The sequence below is a fragment of the Elephas maximus genome, chromosome 19 (assembly GCF_024166365.1).
Source record: "Elephas maximus indicus isolate mEleMax1 chromosome 19, mEleMax1 primary haplotype, whole genome shotgun sequence".
Classification (NCBI taxonomy): domain Eukaryota; kingdom Metazoa; phylum Chordata; class Mammalia; order Proboscidea; family Elephantidae; genus Elephas; species Elephas maximus.
Genome location: NC_064837.1, coordinates 16,731,813 through 16,751,276, shown reverse-complemented (window position 1 = coordinate 16,751,276; position 19,464 = coordinate 16,731,813). Strand labels below are relative to the sequence as shown.

Sequence of the window (19,464 nt, the reverse complement as noted above, 5' to 3'; positions counted from 1 at the left end):
ACAGCCTTGAAAACCCTATGGAGCAGTTTTACTCTGCGTGTATGGGGTCACCATGAATCAGAATCAACTTGACTGCAACTATCAACAACAACAGCAACCAGGGGTTGCCTCAGAGGGGCGGAGAGAGGCCCATCTGCTCTTCCTCTGAGGCCCTTACTTTCCTGCCAGGATCTAGCAGGTGTCTCTTCTTGGATGGGCAGCCCAGCCCCCAGGAGGGTCCACAATCTCAAATTCTCTAGGGAAGATATTGAGCTTTGCTCCTTTCACTGTCTGCCTCCCCACCTGCCCGACTGCCAGGTTGCTGGGCTGCAGCCGGCCCCTGGAGACCAGGCGGTACCCTTGTGCCCCAATGCCAGTCCCTAAAATTACAGGTTGGCAGGCCCAGGGGCAAAGTGTGCCAGCCGGCATGGCAGCTTGCAGGTGGCCAGGCTGTGCCCTGCGGCCTGTCTTGATGGCTCAGCCACCCCGGGTGAGGAGTTGATCTGTGAGTGGGGCAGATCGGGTCTCAGCTGCCCCAGTCTCCATGACCCGCCCGGGGATGTTTGCTCTCTCCCTTCGTGGCTGGGACCTTCAGTCCATCTTTGCAGTTCAGAGATCAGTCACTGCCCATTGGAAGGCTGGGCTGGACCCAGGTGAAGATGCTGAGTAAGGTCTGCTTTCTCCACCGCACGGGGGCTGACCCTTCCTTGGGGCTGGTGCTCCATCTTCCCTCCTTTCTCCCTCTCTGTGCCTACCTGTGTGTGCAGATGCGTGTGAGGAGAGGTGTGTATGTAGGTGTTAAGTTATGAGAGAGTGCATGTGTAAAAATGGCGTGGTGGTGGGGGCGTCTGACTTCCTCTAACTTCACAAGGGGGATGAAGAATAAAGATCAACAGCCCGAAGCTTATTCCTATGAGGTGGAGGTCAGGCATAGCTCCTCTCTCCACCATCTTTACCAATTCTGATACCAACTGTCCCTCCTACGGCACTCTCTACTTCTCTGCTGGGTTCAATAATTTGTTGCAGCAGCCACACAGAACTCACAATCATACTCACAGTTTTGGGGTTCATCAGGGAAGTAACAGGTTGCAATTCAGGATCAGGAATGAGTCAGGGTACAGCTCTTCAATCAGGACAGCTTCTTCTCAGGTGTGCTTGCAGGCAGGCTTCTCTTTGGCCCTTGGCCCCTCGGCCCCTTGGCCTGGCCTCTGCCCTGCTCGGGGAGGTGTTACAAAGCTCTTTAGCTCCACCAGTAAGTGCCCTGGGACACCCCATTCCATGGAGAAGCCTCCTGTCCTAAGGCACTCAGCTCCGTTGCTCCGAGGGTGGGCACACTCACTGTAACCGTCTTACTCTGTGGGCTGGGGAGCTCACCGTGCTGTCTCATGCCAGTCTCCTGGTTCTGCTGCCACAGCTCCTCTAACACCACTTCTCTGCTGCTGCTTCTTGCCTGTCTTGCGCCATCTCTGGTGTTACAGCTCTCTGCCTGTCTCCTGGGTCTAGGGGCTTCTCAGTGCAGGAACCCCAGGTCCAAAAGGTGTGCTCCACTTCCGTTTCTTCTTCTTGGTGGCAGTGAGGTCCCCCCTTCCTGCCTCTGGGATGGCTCATTTTAAGCCTAGCGGGCTGGCAAAACAGACCAATCCCCATGTTAAGTTTCAATACTTGTTATTTGCATGGTCCCGCACCCACAAAGATGCCACACGCCTTATGTGCATTATTAGCAGGTTGCCCGATCTCCTTAGTGGGCCACAAGCACTTTATTTGCATAGCCCCACCCAATCATTTGGTAGGAGTTACAAGACCATGGTAAGAAAGGCCATATAAAAGCAACCCATCCCACCACAGCATGAATGTGCTCAAGCATGTGTGTGCATGTATATGCGCGTACACACGTGATTGTGTTTCTGTGATTGTATGTGCATACGTTTCTGTGCACATGTACATGCTAGACTGTTATTCAGCAAGCACGCACCAGCAAGCCCTCTGTCTGATTTGTGCCCTTGCCACACACATTTTGATATGCTGAATACTGTATCATTCTCCTTACCTACATCTGGAGTCCCTGGTGGTGTAAACAGTTAACGTGTTTGGCCACTAATAAAAAGATCAGAGGTTTGAGTCCACCGAAAGGCTCCTCAGAAGAAGGGTCGGGAGAGCGACTTCCAAAAATCACCCACTGGAACTCTCACTCTGACACACGTGGGGGCACCATGAGTTGGGGTCAACTTGACAGTAGCCGGTCTTACTAGTTTTTTACCTGCAATGTGAGTGAGTCCACATATGTGTGAGGACTTGAGGTATGTGAGTTTTTGTGTGTGTGTGTGTGTGTCCCGGGTTGTGAGTGTCCTCGTGTGTCTGTGCATATGCGTGAGTGTGCACATGTTGAGGCTCCTGTGCACACGTGTGAGGTCCTGAGTATGCATGTGTCTGCATGCTCGTGTGGTTGCACACGTAGGTGATTGTGTGTGCATGCTTGATAGTGTGAGTGTGCATGTGTGCTGGCCAGCGATGTTCTTCATTGCTGCCCCAGCTCCAGGGAGAAATTCTCCTTGCGTCTGAGATAGACGAGGCCAGGGGCTTGGGGCTCTGTGTTTCTCAGGCCCCAGGCAGCTTTCCCAGGCCCTATCACCCAAGAGGGACTAAGTCAGGGTGCAGGGAGCATGGCCAGGCTCTGAGGAGACAAGGCAGAGTCAGATTCCCTTTTGGAAGTCCCCTCGGGCTGGTGGGGAGGAATGGTGGAGCCTGGGAAACTTGTGAGGAGAGGAGAGAGGGTGAGGTCTGGGCCAGGCCAGCTGCAGTGGGCAGCAGGAGGGAGCAGATTTGAAGGGCATTAGGATGAAGAATGGACAGGAGTCAGTGATCTGAGGAGGAGTGAGGGTGAGGAAGACATACAGGAGAATCCCGCCTTCTGGCCTGGGTGAAGGCCGCTTCCTAACCCTGAGGTGGGAGCCAGAGGGGAAGCAGCTTCAGCAGCTTGCTGGCGGCCAGTCGTGATTGGAGTCTGAGTCCTCCCTGGTTCAGCCACACTGGGTGAGGAGGTGATCCCTGAGGGGAGGTCGAGGGGAGAGAATGAGTTTGGTCAGTGGGAGGCTCCTTCGGCCACCCAGGAGTAGCCTGGGACTGCAGGGCTGAGATACGTGGGAGTAGCTTTGAACAACAACAACAAAAAAGTTGCCGTTGAGTCGATTGTGACTCATGGTGACCCGTGTGTGCAGAGTAGAACTGTTCCATAGGGTTTTCAGGGCTGCGACCTTCCAGAAGCAGATTGCCAGGCCTTTCTTCTAAGGAGCCTCCGGGCAGGTTCAAACGAACAAACCTTCAGTTAGTAGTCAAGGTTTGACCATTTGCACTGCCCAGGGACTCCTTAGCTTCGAGCAAGTGCCAAATTCTTCATGATGACTTTATTCTAAACCAGGGTGTTTTTGTTTGTTTGTGTTTTTTAGCTGTGGAACCCATGTCCGAATTGGTCATGCGAGCCACTTAAACCTGAGACCCAGTTTGTACCTGGCCTGTGCGATGGGGTCACCAGCTTTAGAAGCATAGGTTGCTGGTGCTGGAGGAGCCTGTTGGTGCACTTGGGCCACCCCTGCCCTTGTACAATTGGGGAAACCAAGGCCCAGAAGGCAGTGACATTTCCAGGGTTACTCAGCGAGGTAGGGTGGGGCTGGGGTCTGTCCACCTGGAAGCCCTCTGCTGGAGAGCCCCTCCTTTTACTGAGGAGGCCCGGGAGGCTGCCTCAGGAGACTCTGTAATTATGGGATTAGGAGGTGGCCTCTCCCCAGCTCGGCCCTTTACCCCTCAAAGCCGCAGGGTGGAGACCAGAGTTGGCGGAGCAGAGCTGGTTTCCAGGTGTGTCTGAGGAAACCTGGCATCCGCGGGCAGCTCCTTCAGCCTGAAAGGCCCCATTGTGGCTGCAGCCTCCCTCCATTGGCTCTATTTTGGGGTCTGGATCCACCCTGCTCCAGTTGGAGGAAGGAAAAGTGTATTTCAGTATGTCCTATGGGTGTGGGGGGCAGTGGAGAGACAAAAGGGGAGGTTGCAGCATAAGCAGCATGTGAATAGCTCAGTGGCTGGGGCCTGGATTGTGTGGAGAACTGGCAATGGAGGCTGAAAGCTAGAGGTGTGAGGGGAGGAGCGGCCTGGAGTTCCAGGTGGAGGTGGCCTAGAAGTCGGAGGGGTGGGGGGTGGTGTGAGCCGGGCTGGGCTCTCATGTGGCTCCAGGAGGCCTCTTGGCTGACCCTGCCACACTGGAATGTGGGTCTGCGGCCTGTCTGGCACCCTGCCCAAGACCTGCCTGCCAGGACTTCCCAATTCTCAACCCTGTGGGGGCCTAGCCCTATGCCCTGGAGGGAGACCAGCCCTGTCCTGCAGGGTCTCCCAGGACAGGTATGGAGGGCCTGGGGCTGCAGCTGCAGGGAACACAAGCAGCTCTTCTTCCTTTGGGTCTGTTCTGCCCAGGCTCCACCCCACGGGGCCATATTTGCCCACTCGCCCTCACCAGCATGGCAGGTGCAGCCTGGCCTCTGGGCCTCTGCTCACCTGATTCTCAGCCTGGCCTGGCCTGGCCACTCCTCCTGGCCTGCCTTATCCTGCCCACCCTTCAGGGCTCTGCTCACTGCCACCTCCATCACCACCCCAGGCTTTCCTCTGATTTCCCTCGTGCCAGCCTTGCCAGGCTCGCAGAGCTCTTCCCCCCAGCAGCCTCCTCACCTCTGCCTTGCACAGGGCCAGCCACAAGGGTAAGGGACTCACCAGGAAGGAGGGGGCTTGATGTGTGCCCTTGGGCCTAAGCCTCCTTGCCTGTGAAATGGGATCGTGAAGTTTGCCTACCAGGTGGCTGACAGATTAGCTGGGGTAATAGGAATGAACATGCCTGGCACATAGTAGGGGCTCAGGCAGTGGTCCTTCAGCCCCTCTGGCCTGGGTGCTTGCAGGGATCTGAACATCAGGCCCCAGGAGCCAGAGCCTGGGCTGCCTAGCCACTGCCCCGTGACTCTAGGAATGACTAATTCCACTCCAGCAATAAGCTCTTGGAAGCTCTGAGAAATGAGATTTTTTCCCCCTCCTTCTTCTTGTTGCCTCATTAAACTCCTCTTGAGTGAAGGGAATGGGGATTGTCTTGATCCCTTGGCCCGCGGTGGGGGTGGGGTTCAGGAAGCTGGGCAAGATGGGTCTGCAGTGGCCTGCAGTCACGGGAGGACATTGGGAGCAGGCAGGGTGGGCACATAAGGCTGCACCAGCTACACCGTGCCCAGGTAAGGGGCTTGGTGCTGGACAGGAGCTGGAAGTCTTGTGTTTCTGGCTAGCTTTGCCCTGGGCCAGCTGGTGGCCTCAAATAAGCCTTGGCCCAGGCTGGGGCTCAGTCTCACTGTCTGCATAATGGCTGTTACAGGCCCTACTCACCTCTTTGTGCTGCTCTGGGTGGAGGATGGCCTGCGGGGCTGTGCTTGGGGAGGTTCTATTGATGGGGTGTCTGGGCCAGGCACACGGTAGGCACCTAGCAGGGGCAGGGTGGCACAGGCTCTGAGCAGTCCCTTGGCCTTTCTGCTTTTAGAGTCTGTTTCTCCATCTATCACATGGGCCTGGGAGCTCTGGCTCCCTCCTGCTGGAGCTTGGGTGACTCTGAGGGCCAGACTATAAGGGCCTTTCATTAGGGAAAGTGCTGTTCCTAGGCCCGGGCCCGGCACTTTCCTCTGGGTCATGGATGTGGCCTGACCCGGATGGGAATGTCCACCTGCCCTCGAGGCTGCTGGAACTGGAAAAACAATCCCAGACCTGGCCCACCCCAGTATTTCTTTATGGTGCCTTCCTCTGTGGAGCCTCAGTTTCTCCTCTCCAAGGTGGGACAAGACTCCAAGCAATGGGCACAGCTGAGATGGATGGGTGACTGGGGTCCGGGAGCCTCACCCGGACCACCCTCTGTCCACAGGTGTTCCTGGCCCTTGGAGAGCTGCTGCTATCCTGCAACTGGGCAGTGGTTGCTGACATCTTGCTGGTAAGTATGGGGATCAGGGTGGGGGCTGGTCCTGAGGCCTCTTGAGCGAGGAGCTGGGGTCTGTCCAGCTCAGAGCTGGACCTCTGCTGTTGAGCTGCCTGGGGGTGGGGAGGGGCTTCGGAGGCTATAGGGTAGGGAGCCAAGGTCACTGAGTAGTTAGTTACCTTGGTCTACTGATACTCCTCAAACAGCATCTCCTCTGACTATCATCCTCATTTTGCAGATGAGCAAATGGTGGCTCAGAGAGGGCATGTGCCTGGACCAAGGTCACATAGCATGCCAAGGCACTGAGGCAGGACTGGAGCTTAGGCTTTTTGACTCCAGGGCCCTTTTTCATCAAGCCTCCACTCTGGGGTGTGTGGATACAGGGATGCAGGACTTCAGGGCTGCAGCTGCTGAGCCCACATGGATCCGGGCTGCCCCAGGTCCTGTGTCACCAGCTGCAGCACAGGGAGGTTGGATCAGGTGAGAAGGAGGCCTGATGCTGTCCTGAATATATGACTCTGCTAAGTGCAGAGTCCACCACAGCATCTCCCTGAGCCTCACTCTCCTCCCTGTCTCCTATGGGAAGACTTTGATCACTGTGAAGGAAGAGCTGTGCCCTGTGGATAACACAGGGTCCCAGACCTAGGAGCACCGGAGACGCCTCTTCTTGCTTCCTTGTGGAAGGTGCTGGCACAGCCCAGTACTGGGCATGTGGGAACTGAAGCAGCCTGACATTTGGTAGATAGCTGTTCTGAAAGCCGTCCAGTGCAGGGGCACAAAGCTGGGCTCAGGAAACAGGCCTGGGTTTCAGCTCTGTTTCTGCAGCTCACTAGCCATGTGACCTTAGGCTAGTCACTTTGTGTCTCTGAGCCTCAGTTTTCCAATGTGGAAAATGGGGATGATAATTGTACCTACCTCATGGTTGTTGGGAAGCCCGGGTGGTGTAGTGGTTAAGTGCTACGGCTGCTAACCAAAGGGTTGGCAGTTCGAATCCACCAGGCACTCCTTGGGAACTGTATGGGGAACTCTTGGGAACTACTCGGTCCTACAGGGTCGCTATGAGTCGGAACTGACTCGACAGCACTGGGTTTGGTTTTTTTTTTTTGGTTTTTCACGGTTGTTGTGAGGTTGAAATGAGATTATTGGTATGAAACTTTTGTCCAGTGCCTGGCACAGAGTGGGTCCTCTGCTGGCTGGGATTCTGATAGCAATTCTACGTCCTCATCTTCTGTCACCCAAAGGGAATCCTTGAGTGGTGAAACTGAAAGTTCAGAGGTTCAAGTCTACCCAGAGGTGCATCAGAAGAAAGGCCTGGAGATCTAGTTCCAAAAAATATGGGTCGTTGAAATCTGATTTTACTCTGACACACGTGAGGTTGCCATGAGTCAGAGCTGGCTTGGCGGCAACTGATTTTATTCCCCCAAAGAAATCCTGGAGTCCTGGAATCTAAGTTTGAAAAGCTTTGGGGATCAGGAGTCGTTTAACAAGTCGACCAGTCCTGCTTGAATGCTGCTGTTGATGGGACACTCACTCCCTGTAGAGGTGATCTGCCCCCTTCCCAGGCAGCCCTTATGATCCCCTCCGGGGGGATCCGGCTCACAAGTGTGGACAGGGCTGCACTGCTGTGGCTCCTGGGTGGGGCTATTTGCTGTAGGACTGGTGGGTCTTCTCCACCCCGCCCTCCAGACAAGAGACTTGGGCTCCAGCCCTGACTCAGCCACAGACCTGCCGTGTGGCCTTGGGCCTCAGTTTCCTTGTCCATAAAAAGGGATGATCATAGCCTGCCTGGCAGGGAGAACCAGCCTTTGTGTGGGGAAGCCCTCAGTCAATGGGACCTCGTGGGCACACTTTGTGTGGTTGTCCACTTTTAAGCCCCCTCTTCCCCCGCTTCCCCCCACCCCTCACCCCCCACATAGCTTGTTCTCTCTCAGGCAGTTCAGCTGGTGCTGGAACTTGCCCCCTGCAGCTTCTACCCGGCCCCCTACCGAGCTGCTCCCTTTGCTGCATGACAGCCCCACAGGTATGTGAAGACCCTGCCTGTGGCCCCCCCATGTCTGTGTGTGCAAGAATGATTAACCGGGCAGAGCTGTGAGGGGTGCTGAGGTGGGGGAGGGGCTACAGGGCTGGCCAGCCGTGTTTGGCTGATCTGGCTCTGCTGGGGAGCTGGCTGGACATGATCTCGTTCACCCCAGTGCACCCCACAGTCCCACCTTGGCTGGAGGCTTCCAGACCCCATGCTTAGGAAGGTCTACCACCCCAGGAAGGCTTCTTGGCCACCTCTACCTTCCCACCTTCCTGAAGCCCCTCTGTCCAAGGTTGCCTTTCTGCTCTTCAGCACTCAGAGCTAGACCAAACCTTGCAGCCCATGGAGTTTGGCTCCCCCATGTTGCTGTTTTCCTGGCAAAGAAAGTGGAAGAGGCAGGAAGGCTGGTTGGTTGGGGACCAGGTCTGTAGAGCAGAGGGGCAGACGCCACATTGGAGTGGGCTGAGGACAGGGTGGGAGGGTGAAGAAGGAGGATCGGAGTGTAGTCAAGCCCCTCAAGAAGCTGCATTGAGAGGAGAGGAGAGGAGAGAGAGGGTGGTCTCTGGGGTGGGCAGAGGGTCAGGGGAGGCTGGTGGTGCTCTTCCAGAGGCCAAGCAGCAGCAAGCCCCCAGGGGAGGGAGGGAATGGCTGAAAGGGAGTCCCTGCAGGAAGGGTGAGCAGGGAGTGGGACCCAGAGCTGAGGCGGGAACTAGCCTCAGAGAGGAGGCCTGAAGCTCTTGCACAGAGGCAGCAGGGTAGGGACTGTTTGGGGGCAGGAAGTATGTGGGAAAGGGGGTGGGTGACGGGAAGTGGAGAGAGGTCCCACCTGCTGGCCTGACCTTGAGGAGCTGAGCTTCTCATCCGGCAGGGCCCTGAGGAGAGCAAGAAGGACCCGGAGAGTATGTGTGTATGTATATGTGTGTAGAGAGAGAACAGAAGCTGAGAGAAGAGGGATATTCAGGTGAACAACTCCAGGCTGGAAAGGAAGCCAAGGGTCTGACAGGAAAACAGGTGGAGAGGCTATAGGTCTCTGGAAGGTGGGGAGCCTATGGGTGGGATCAGAGGGTGAGAGGGTAGCATAGCCCAGGAGCTAAGACTCTGGAGCTGACCACTTGTTCATTTCCCATACCTGCCACTCACTAGCTGTGTGACCCTGGCCAAGTGACTTAACCTCTCTGGGCCTCCCCATCCTCAGCTGTAAAATAGGTAGGATGGCTAAAAGAAACAGTTGCCGTTCAATCAGCCCTGACTCATGGGACTCCATGTGTGTCAGAGTAGAACTGTGCTCTATAGGGTTTTCAATGGCTGTTTTTTCTGGAAGTAGATTGCCAGGCTTTTCTTCCGAGGTGCCTCTGGATACATTCAAGGGCATGGCTCTTTTTCGATCCACTTATCCACAGGGAGGAGAATCTAGATTCTCTCTGAGGAAGGGATCTCATGGGCTCGCTGTCCAGTGATTCTCAAATTTCACCGTGCATTAGAGTACCTGGGGTTGTGGGTTGTTGTTAAATGTTGTCGAGTTGGTTCCAACTCATAGCAGCCCTATGCACAACAGAATGAAACACTGCCCAATCCTGTGCTATCCTCACAATTGTTGCTATGTTCGAGCCCATTGTTGCAGCCACTGTTTGTCAGTCCCTCTCGCTGAGGGCCTTCCCCTTTTTTGCTGACACTCTACCAAGAATGATGTTCTTCTCCAGGGACTGGTCCCTCCTGAGAACATGTCCAAAGTATGTGAGACATAGTCTCGTCATCCTTGCATCTCAAGAGCATTCTGGCTGTACTTCCAGGACAGACTTGTTTGTTCTTCTGGCAGTCCATGATATCTTCAATATTCTTTGCCAACACCATAATTCAAAGGCATCAATTCTTCTTTGGTCTTCCTTATTCATTGTCCAGTTTTTGCGTGCATATGAGGTGACTGAAAACACCATGGCTTGGGTCAGGCGCACCTTAGTCTTCAAAGTGACATCTTTGCTTTTTAACACTTGAAAGAGGTCTTTTGCAGAAGATTTGCCCAATGCAATTAGTCCTTTGATTTTTTGACTGCTGCTTCCCTGGTTCGTTCTTTTGGCAGTCCACGGTATATTCAATGAGGTGGATTGACACAGTGGCTGCAACAATGAGCTCAAGCATAACAACAATTGTGAGGATAGCACAGGATTGGGCAGTGTTTCGTTTTGTTGTGCATAGGGTCGCTATGAGTCGGAACCAACTCGACAGCACCGAACAACAACAACAACAAGCTTCCGTGGTGTTGTCTGTGGATATAGTAAAATGAAATCCTTAACAACGTCAATCTCTTTTCCCTTTATCGTGTCATTTTGCATTGGTCCAGTTGTGAGGATTTTAGTTTCCTTATGGTGAGGCGTAATCCTTACTGAAGGCTGTAGTCTTTGATCTTCATCAGTAAGCGTTTCAAGTCTTCTTGGCTTTCAGCAGGCCAGGTTGTGTCGTCTGTATATGGCAGGTTGTTAATGAGTCTTCCTTCAATCTGGATGCCATGTTCTTCTTGTTACAAATTCAGATTCCAGGCCGTCTGTCCTCAGAGTCTGATTCAGTGGGTCTATGAGGGGTCCAGGGATCTGCATTTCAACTTCCCAAATGATTCTGATGTAGGTGTGCCTCAGAGCACACTTTGAGAAACACTGGTCTTTCTCAGCCAGCTCCCCAAGTCCACAAATTCTCCTCAAAATTCCAATGAGTGCAGTTCTGCTTTTGTTTACATACTCCTCTGATGGGGAGCTCACTCCCTGCACCCCGGGCAGCCTCTGCACACTGGCAGCTCTGTTGACAAAAATGATCTAGTTCGGTCACAGCTAAGACAATCTCCCCTGCCCCAGCTTAGCCCTTGGACTCGAAGGGACTGTCTCCCTGGCACACTGAGATTGTCTGCCATGCCAGCTTCTCCCTAGGCTGAGCACCCTGCCTCCCCAAACCAACTGATGGAGTCCCCAGTTCCCTCCCAACCCACCTGTCTGTCTGGACCCTGCACCCCTGGGGTGGCCCAGAGCCAGCTTAGGCCACTGCCCCCCTCCCCCCAGCAATGCAGAGCAGAGAGAGAAAGCGTGCCCCCTCTTTCCCAGGCCTGTCCTCTGGGTGTCTGGAATCCAGCCACAAGGCTCAGCTCCTACCTCCTCAGCAGATTTTCCCAAATCCCCCTGGAGGGCTATCACCCCCTGTGCTCCCTCTGCCCCACGTCACCATGTGTCCCTGCTCAGCCTCTGCCCCCAGGGGCTATCTGCTCACTTGTCTGTCTCATCTCCTAGGGGTGTAGGGGTGTGAGGCTGCGTGGAGAGCAGGAGGCAGGCTGCCAGGTAGTCTGCACCTGGTGGTTGCCGCTCTGACTTTCTGTAGGCCCGTCGGTGGTGCTGGTTTTGCCCCACAGTATAAAGGGAACAGCTCTTCTAAGAAGGGAGAGCCAAAAACAGAGATGTGTTTGCCTCAGAATAGAGTGAGCCTAGAGTTTTGGGAACCCAAAAGCCTCTTACTTCTAAAATTATTCCCTGGGTTGTCTAGCTCCTGGTGGGGCCCAGCCTTGGCCCCCTGGCTGTATGGAGAAATCAGGACACAGAACAGGTTGCGGGGGACCTACCTGTCCCACAACTGGCAGCAGCAGCCAGTCTGGGTCCATCAGGTTGAGGTTTCTGGGAGGAGAGGAAGAGACCGAGGGTCCGAGAAGCCTTGGCCCCCACCGTGGACTTTTTTGGACATCTAGGGCCCACCCTCTAGGAGGCACTGCCCTTCTCCCCAGAACCACCAGTGAGTAATCACATAATTATGGGGTGAGAAGGAAGCACGGGTGGAAGGTGCAAAGCTGCGGTCGATTCCTTCTCAGCCTGTTGGCAGGTCCCAGTGATGGGCGGAGGCTCAACTTTCCTCAGGGCCTGGACAGGGCGGCTCAGGGCCAGCACCCACGGTGACTCCTGCCCCTCTGCCCTGCCCACCCCTCTCACCGGACCCCTGCAGCTCCCAGCCCCTGGGTTACTGCCTCCACACCTTTGTCCCTGCCTGGCCCCTGCCTGAAATGTCCTTCCCCTCCCTCTGCCCGTTGCTGTCCTGTCTACCTACAGGGTGAGGGAGGAGCTTGTCTGCTTTCTCCTTCTCTCCATTTTCCAAGTGTTCTAAACAAACATAGAAACATTTCTGAAAAAGCTCTTCCTTCCCTGTGACACTAGAGTGGTCAAAAGGCCAGGTCCTGGATCAATCTCAGCCATGCTATTTCCTGGCTGGATGACCCTGGACGTATTACTTAATCTCCCCGTGGCCTCAATTTCCTCATCTGTAAAGTTGAGATAGTAATTATATCTCCTTCATGGGTTGTTTGAGCTGATATATCGAATGCATACAGGAAGTACTCAATAAGTGATAGCAAGTATTACTATTATCCTTGTTATTGTTCTCTGAAGGGTTCAGATTTAAGGACACCTACGAGCCCTGGTGGCACAGCCAGTTGCTAACCAAAAGGTTGGTAGTTCGAACACACCGGCTGCTCCATGGTAGAAAAGTTGTGGCAGTCTGCTCCATTTACAGCCTTGGAAACCCTATGGGGGCAGTTCTACTCTGTCCTATAGGGTCACTGTGAGTGGAATTGACTTAATGGCAAGGTTTTTTTTTTTTTTTTTAGGCCTTGGGGATGGAGCTCTAGGATTGAAGCTCCTCGGTGGCTGCCCTGCGGCCTGTGTCCCAAGGAACCTCCTTCTCTCCCCTCCCCTCCCCCGCTACAGCCCTGGGTTCAGGCAGGGAATTCTCCTGGGACCAGCCTCCAAGATGGTTCTACTTGGTTGCTTTGATTTGCAACCCTTCTGCTAATCCCTCTGTGCCTGGTACCCCGCTGGACCCCAGGGACCTGAGGGGAATTAGACAAGGGGCTTGCGATTGAGGACCTGACTAGAAAGTGCTGGGAGTAAGGGGGACAGACAAAGAAAGGAAACCACCCAGCTCTGAGTGACGTGCGCTCATGCTTGTGGGTGCTCAGGGCAAGCATCTGAACTCTGAGACAGCATCACAGAGGAAGTGACTCCAGAGCTATGTCCTGAAGGACAAGTAGGGATGCTCAGCTGGACCGAGAGGGGAAGGTGTTCTGGGTGGAAGTCTCCAAAACCCAAACCAAAACAAATGAACAAACAAGCCAACCAAATCAATTGCTGTCGAGTTGATTCGAACTCATAGCAACCCCATCCGTGTGTGTCAGAGTAGCGCTGTGCTCCATAGGGTTTTCAATGGCTGTAATCTTTGGAAGTAGATCACCAGACCTTTTTTTCTGAGGCAACCCTGGGTGGATTTGAATGTCCAACCTTTCAATTAGTAGCTAAGTGCTTAGTCATCTGAGCCACCCAGAAGTCCCAGTGTGCTCAAATGCCTGGAAGCATTCTGCCTCCCAAAGTCATAGGGTGTTATTTCAGTATGATGTCAACCTGAAGCCTTCGGGTACCAGATTAAAAATAATAACATAACCCTGGAGGTAGGTAGTATTATTACTCTCATTTGGGAGTGAGGAGACTGAGGCACAGAAAGGTGAAGTGACTTTCCCAAAGCTACACAGCTAGTGAGTGGGGGGATCTGGGTTTGGAACTCAGACTGACTCCAGAATTCATATTCCTAACGGCCGCCTCCCAGGTAACTGGCCCCATGGAGTGTATGAGAGGGTGGAAGTCCCCGCCTCACCCTCTTCCATGGAGTCATCTGGGCCTCTCCAGCCAGGCTTTTTTGGTCACTGCCTGGGCTGGAACTTTCTGATAGAACGGCTGAGCCCTCTGCACCGTGCCTGCCCAATGGCCACGCATGCAGACACGTGGCTGTGCGTGGCTTCTTACTCCGCCAGCCTGCACTGCTGCCTCCTGGACCCCTGAGCTGGGCTGCCCTATGACTCCCGTCACAGCCATGCCTGGTCCCTGCCCAGGCTTTTTTGTGTGCGTGTGTGATAAAATGCATAAAACATAAAACTTCGTGTGTTGACCACAAGTGTACAATTCAGTGGCATTAGTTACATCCACAATGCTGTGCAACCATCACAGCTATTTGTTTCCAAAACTTTTCTGTCATCCCAAACAGAAACTTTGTTTGCATTAAGCATTAACTCCTCTCCCCCTCCCCCTGGCAACCGCTAATCCACCATCTGTCCTTGTGCATGTCCCTGGATGTTTCATGTAGGTGGGACTGTACAGTATTTCTTCTTTTGTGTCTGATTTATTCCAGCATAATGTTTTCAAGGTTTATCCACGTAGTCGTATTGGAATTTCCTTTCTCTTTATGGTTGAATAATATTCCATTGCGCGTATACACCACCCTTCATTCTTCCGTTCATCAGCTGGTGGACACTTGGCCCCTTCCCAATTTGAGAGCAAAACCTTAAGAGGGGCCTTGGCACCCCATCCCAGGGCACAGGACTGGTGTTCTAATGGTGGCCACTCACTTGGCCAACCTGTCTCACGTCCAGGCCCTTGTCCTTGGCAGGTGGGAAACAGGAGGTGGGTGTGAGGGGTCTCCACTGTCTGCTCTGGCTTGGGGAGCTTCCCTGGTGTCCTGTGTGTTTGCAGTCTGTGGTGGTGCCCAGGTGCCGGGGGACAGCAGAGGCGCTGCAGATCACAGTGGGCCATGTCCTGGGAGACGCCTGCAGCCCCTACCTCACCGGACTTGTAAGGCCTGAGTGTGGGACCAGTGGGTGGGAAAAGTCTTGGGGAGGAATGGCATGTGGGAAGGCCTGGAGGGTGGCCTGGTGGGCCTGGCAGAGCCAGTCTCTCTCCTCTGCAGATCTCCAGCGCCCTGCGGGCCAGGCGCCCTAACTCCTACCTGCAGCGCTTCCTCAGTCTGCAACAGAGCTTCCTGTGCTGCGTCTTTGTCATCGCCCTGGGCGGCGGCTGCTTCCTGCTGACTGCCCTGTACCTAGAGAGAGACCAGACCCAGGCCCAGGAGTCTCGTACAGGTACCCACATCCCCCCCACCCATGTCAGGTTCATGGCTGAACTTCACAAGGCAGGAAGCACCGGCCAGCCCCTGGGCCTCTGACCAGTTTGTCCATTCTTTCATTCAAAAATATCCATTACACTCCTACTAAGTGCCAGGCAGGAGATCCTGAGTGATACAAATGGTTAACACACTTGGCTGCTAACCAAAAGGGTGGTGGTTTGAGTCTACCCAGAGGTACCTTGGAAGAAAGGCCTGGTGATCTACTTGCAAAAAATCAACGATTGAGAATCCTATGGAGCACAGTTCTACTCTGATACACACGAGGTCGCCATGATTCAGAATTTACTTGACGGCAACTGATTTAAGTACCAGGCAAGTTTGCAGATGATGGGGAGTGAACGAATTAGGCCAAGTCCAAGCCCTTGTGGAACTGACCCTCCAGTGGGTAGAGACAGAGGAGAAACATATAGAAAGAGCAAAAAATCTAGTATGTTTGAGGTCATAAGGGCTATGGAGAGACCAAACAGGAAAGGGGGTAGGGGGCAGGTGGGGGCAGGTTGGGATTTTTGACAGAGTGGTCAAGGAGGTTCTTACCACACGAGTGACATTGGAGGAGTGAGGGAGTGAGCCACGCAGAAAGAACAGCCTGTGCAAAGGCCCTGAGGCCCTCTGTGCCTGAGGTGTGTGAGGACCAGTGTGGCAGGGGCAGGAGTGAGGAGAAGAGTGGTAGAGGGTGAGGGCAGCAGTAACCAGGCAGGAGGAGCCTGGTGGGCCCTTGTAAAGACTGTGGCCTTAACTCTGAGTGAGCTGGGAGCCTCTGTAGGGTGCCCAGGGGAGGAGCAGGAGGCAGTTGGCTTTATATTGTAAGAGCGTCACTGGCTGCGGTGTTGAGAGCAGACGGTGAGGGGTGAGAGTTGAAGCAGAGAGGCCCTAGGAGGCGCTCCGTGGTCTAGGACAGCGAAGATGGCGGTAAGACCATGGAGGTGACAGAGAAGATGGTGAGAAAGGAGCGGACTGGGAATTTATCTTGCAATCAGAATTTAGACAATTTCCAGACGGATTGTGCCCAGGCCTGGTCCCAAAGCAGCGCCTGCCTCCTCTGAGGCTGGCTGAGTGTCTTTCCTCCCACAGGGACCTCGGACAGCAAGGATGTGGAGAGCCAAGCTGTGCTTTCTGGTGGGAAAAACCGTCCAGAGGGCCCCTGAGGCCCCTGACTGCAGCGAGGAGGCCCTGGCCACCCTGCCCGCCCACCCAGCCCTCCTGCTGGCCTCCACAGTAGCAGAGCCTCTGAGACCTTTGGCTGTGGCTCAGAGACCCCGGCCGAGCTGCACCTGCCACTTCCTGGATCCTGATCCCCTGCTCAAGAGCTGGCAGGCCCATCGGCTTGGCTAGAAATTGAGCTGTCAGCACACTCCGCAGGGGGCCTGGGCCTGCCTGCCTGAGGTCCTCGGCCTGGCTGCCGAGGGGCCCTGATTAAAGTGTGGCCAGCACAAAGCCCATGGAGCTCAGGCCTTTTGGACCAGCATGTTATTTCTAGCCTCAGGTGCCATAGCTGGGAACGTGAGGGGGTGAGGTGGGCAATCCAAGGCAAGGGTGCAGGGCTGCCCCCTGAAGTGGGGATGCTGGGGGGCTGCTCGGCATGGGTCTTTCAGTGTCCCCACCCCTGGGCCTCCCAGCTCATGAGACCCACTCTGACCCAGCTTCCCCACTCTGCAGGGTCAGGAGGGCACGGGACACCCCTCTGGGTGAATTCACCGTTTGAACAAAAGGTGGGAGCCGAATGGTAGTCTGGGAGGTGGGTTTCCCCTAGGATGCTGGGGTGGGGTGTGTCTCCAAGCTCCACAGACCACACAGAGCAGCTCCCAGGCCTGCAGCTTCACAGGCACAGCTGCCCACAGGGTCACGCTGACGCGCTCACCTGCTGCTTAGCCATACTCCGGGCTGTGCACCCCCTCCCCACCCACGCTCTGACCCCAGCACAGTCCGTGGGGAGGGTTGGCTCTCTGAGACCCACACTTGCCACTGGGTTCAGAGCAGCTGGGCTCAGCAGGCCCCGCAGGAGATCAACAGCTTCCAGACAGGCAGCGATGGGGAGGCCATGTTCTGTCCGCTTGTGAGCAGGAGCTGCTCTCCCCTCCCCTGGTGCCTGGCCAGGGGATGGCTTATTCATTTGCTGATTGTCACCTTGGCTGTGCCAGGCTGTGCCTGCCTCCCAAAGGCTGTGGAGGAGCAGTGACCCAACCCTATGCATACCTCCCAAACTTTGCTTGCTCCAGCCCTGCCTCCGAGTGTCCTCCCTGACCCTGGCGGTTGGATGTGATAGGCTCCAGGGGTTGGGCTCTGCAGCTCAGCCCACGCCTGCCCCCAGTCTCAGCCCTCCCTCTGGAACTGGCATCACAAGCTGTCTAACCCCTTGACCCATAGTTCCATGCTTGGAGTGCCTGAGCTGGGCCACCACTGTAATTACAAGGGAAAGGGTCCATGAGGATATTTGGTTTCTCTTGAGAAGGAAGCATGCAGTTGGGGCTAGAGCCAGGACGCCCTCAGCATCCCCTGGCTGTGTGACCTTGGCCACTTCTGTTCCTCTCTGTGCCATAGACTCCCCAACTCTACACAAGAGGTGTGTTTTATGTGGCTTTTCTGGCCCACACCTCCTGTGGTTGCCACAGAAGTCCAACTCCAGGCTCTGAACCTTCCTCCCAGAAGTCCTGGGGGGAGAACCTCTGTGAGGCTTATTCCCAGATAAAAATCCAGTGCCATCAAATCGATTCCGACTCATAGTGACCCTATAGGACAGAGTAGAACTGCTCCATAGAGTTTCCAAGGAGCACCTGGGGGGTTTAAACTGCCAACCCTTTGGTTAGCAGTTGTAGCATTTAACCACTATGCCACCAGGGTTTCCAAGATATTCCCAGATAGTTCGGCCAAAATGGTCAAGGGCTTCTCAAGAGTTAAACATCACCCCTCCCCCACCAGAGTCCAGTGGCTGGGGAGGAAAATCAAAAGGTTCCTTCATGTCAGTTCCACAAACATGCACTGGTATCACTGGGTGCCCATCTTGGTGTCAGCAGTGACTCAGACTCCACCCCGCCCCCCCATGTACCTCACAATGCAAGAGAGTGGAGGGAAACACTCAGCTAAGCCGAGTGAAAGGTCCCTGGGAGGTGCAAATGGTTTGTGCTATGCTGCTAACCTAAAGGTTGGTGGTTCGAACTTACCCAGCAGTGACATGTAAGAAAGGCCTGGCAATCTGCTTTCGTTAAGATTATGGCCAAGAAAACCCTATGGAGCCATTCTACTCTGTAACACGTGGGGTTGCCATGACTCAGAATCAACGTCAACTGACAACAACAAGCCAAGTGAGGTTCTTGCTGAAGGAGGCACACCTGTAGGCAGAGGAAGGAATTATATCCCAGCCTGAAAAAAAAAAAACAACCCAAACACATTGCATCAGACTCATAGCAACCCTATAGGACAGGGTGGAACTGCCTCATAGGGCTTTCAAGGAGCAGCTGGTGGCTTTGAACCACCAACCTCTTGGTTAGCAGCTGAGCTCTTAACTACTTTACCACCAGGGCTCCACATCCCAGCCTAGGAGTTGCTAAATAGCAGGAGAAGGTGTCGGGGAGGGACTTTCAGGTGGAGGGAATAGGACAGGCAAAGGTGGGTAATGAATCAGGAAGGGGTGTAGTGTGGCTGGAGAGGAGGGTGTGAGTGTTGTTGGGGGAGGGAGAGGAGGCAGGAGAGACTGGCTGTGACCACAGTGTCTACCAAAGCCAGGCCCAGGAGCTGGGGCTTTAATCCCATAATCAGGGTTGTTTCTTCTGGTTCAAGTGCATTCTGGTGGTTTGGGTTGCTAGGGAAGGTGGGGTGATGTTTCTTGGGACTGAGCTGGACAAGATGCTCAGCCAGGACTTTGCAGGATATTATGACCCTGGATGGTGCAATTGGTTAAACACTTGACTGCTAAACTAAAGGCTGACAGTTTGAACTCACCCAGTGATGCCACGAAAGAAAGGCCTGGCGATCTGTTTCCGTAAAGATTATAGCCAAGAAAACCCTATGAGAGCACAGTTCTATTCTGTAACACATGGGGTCACCATGAGTCAGAATCAACTGACAGTGGTAGGTTTAGTTTTTTTTTTTTTTTTTTTTTAGTCTTCTGAAGTGGGGGCTCTGGGGCTGGTGGATCTTGTGGGGTGATAGAGACCAGCATCTCCTCTGCAGGCAACCCAGGTCCCAGCTTTATCTCGGCTCCCACCTCCTGCCTCACTGGAGCCAGTCATGCTAGGCTAAGGTCACAGATGTGGGTCTATGAGCACCTGGGAAACCTGGCCACCCAGGCAACTGGTAAATAAAAACACAACTTCTTGGTCTAAAGGGCAGCTTCTGGGCAATCCCAGTCACTAAGACTTGAGACTTATTTGTTCGGAATGTAAAGGGGGAGAAAACGCTGCTCAGCAGGATGAGGCCCTCAAGCCTGACCCTCTTGCTGAATGTGTTAATTACTCTCCTGGGACATAAGCTGCATTCCAGCTCTCAGGTGTCACCCTGGCATGCAGGTGTCTGTCAG

At 54.4% G+C, this 19,464-nt stretch overlaps 1 protein-coding gene across 3 annotated transcripts in view; it reads left to right on the top strand.

Annotated features, from left to right (window-relative positions):
- Positions 1 to 18,573, top strand: part of SPNS3 (SPNS lysolipid transporter 3, sphingosine-1-phosphate (putative)) — a 53,030-nt gene extending 34,457 nt beyond the window's left edge. For 2 of the 3 annotated variants that reach the window (XM_049860950.1, XM_049860951.1), the window contains 5 exons: positions 3,423 to 3,632; positions 5,909 to 5,974; positions 14,522 to 14,620; positions 14,736 to 14,907; positions 16,023 to 18,573. In XM_049860950.1, coding sequence (XP_049716907.1) covers positions 3,423 to 3,632; positions 5,909 to 5,974; positions 14,522 to 14,620; positions 14,736 to 14,907; positions 16,023 to 16,096 — 621 coding nt within the window. In that variant the 3' untranslated portion in view covers positions 16,097 to 18,573. The remainder of the gene's footprint in view (positions 1 to 3,422; positions 3,633 to 5,908; positions 5,975 to 14,521; positions 14,621 to 14,735; positions 14,908 to 16,022) is intronic. The other variant, XM_049860952.1, reaches the window with a different exon arrangement.
- Positions 18,574 to 19,464: the final 891 nt, after the last annotated feature.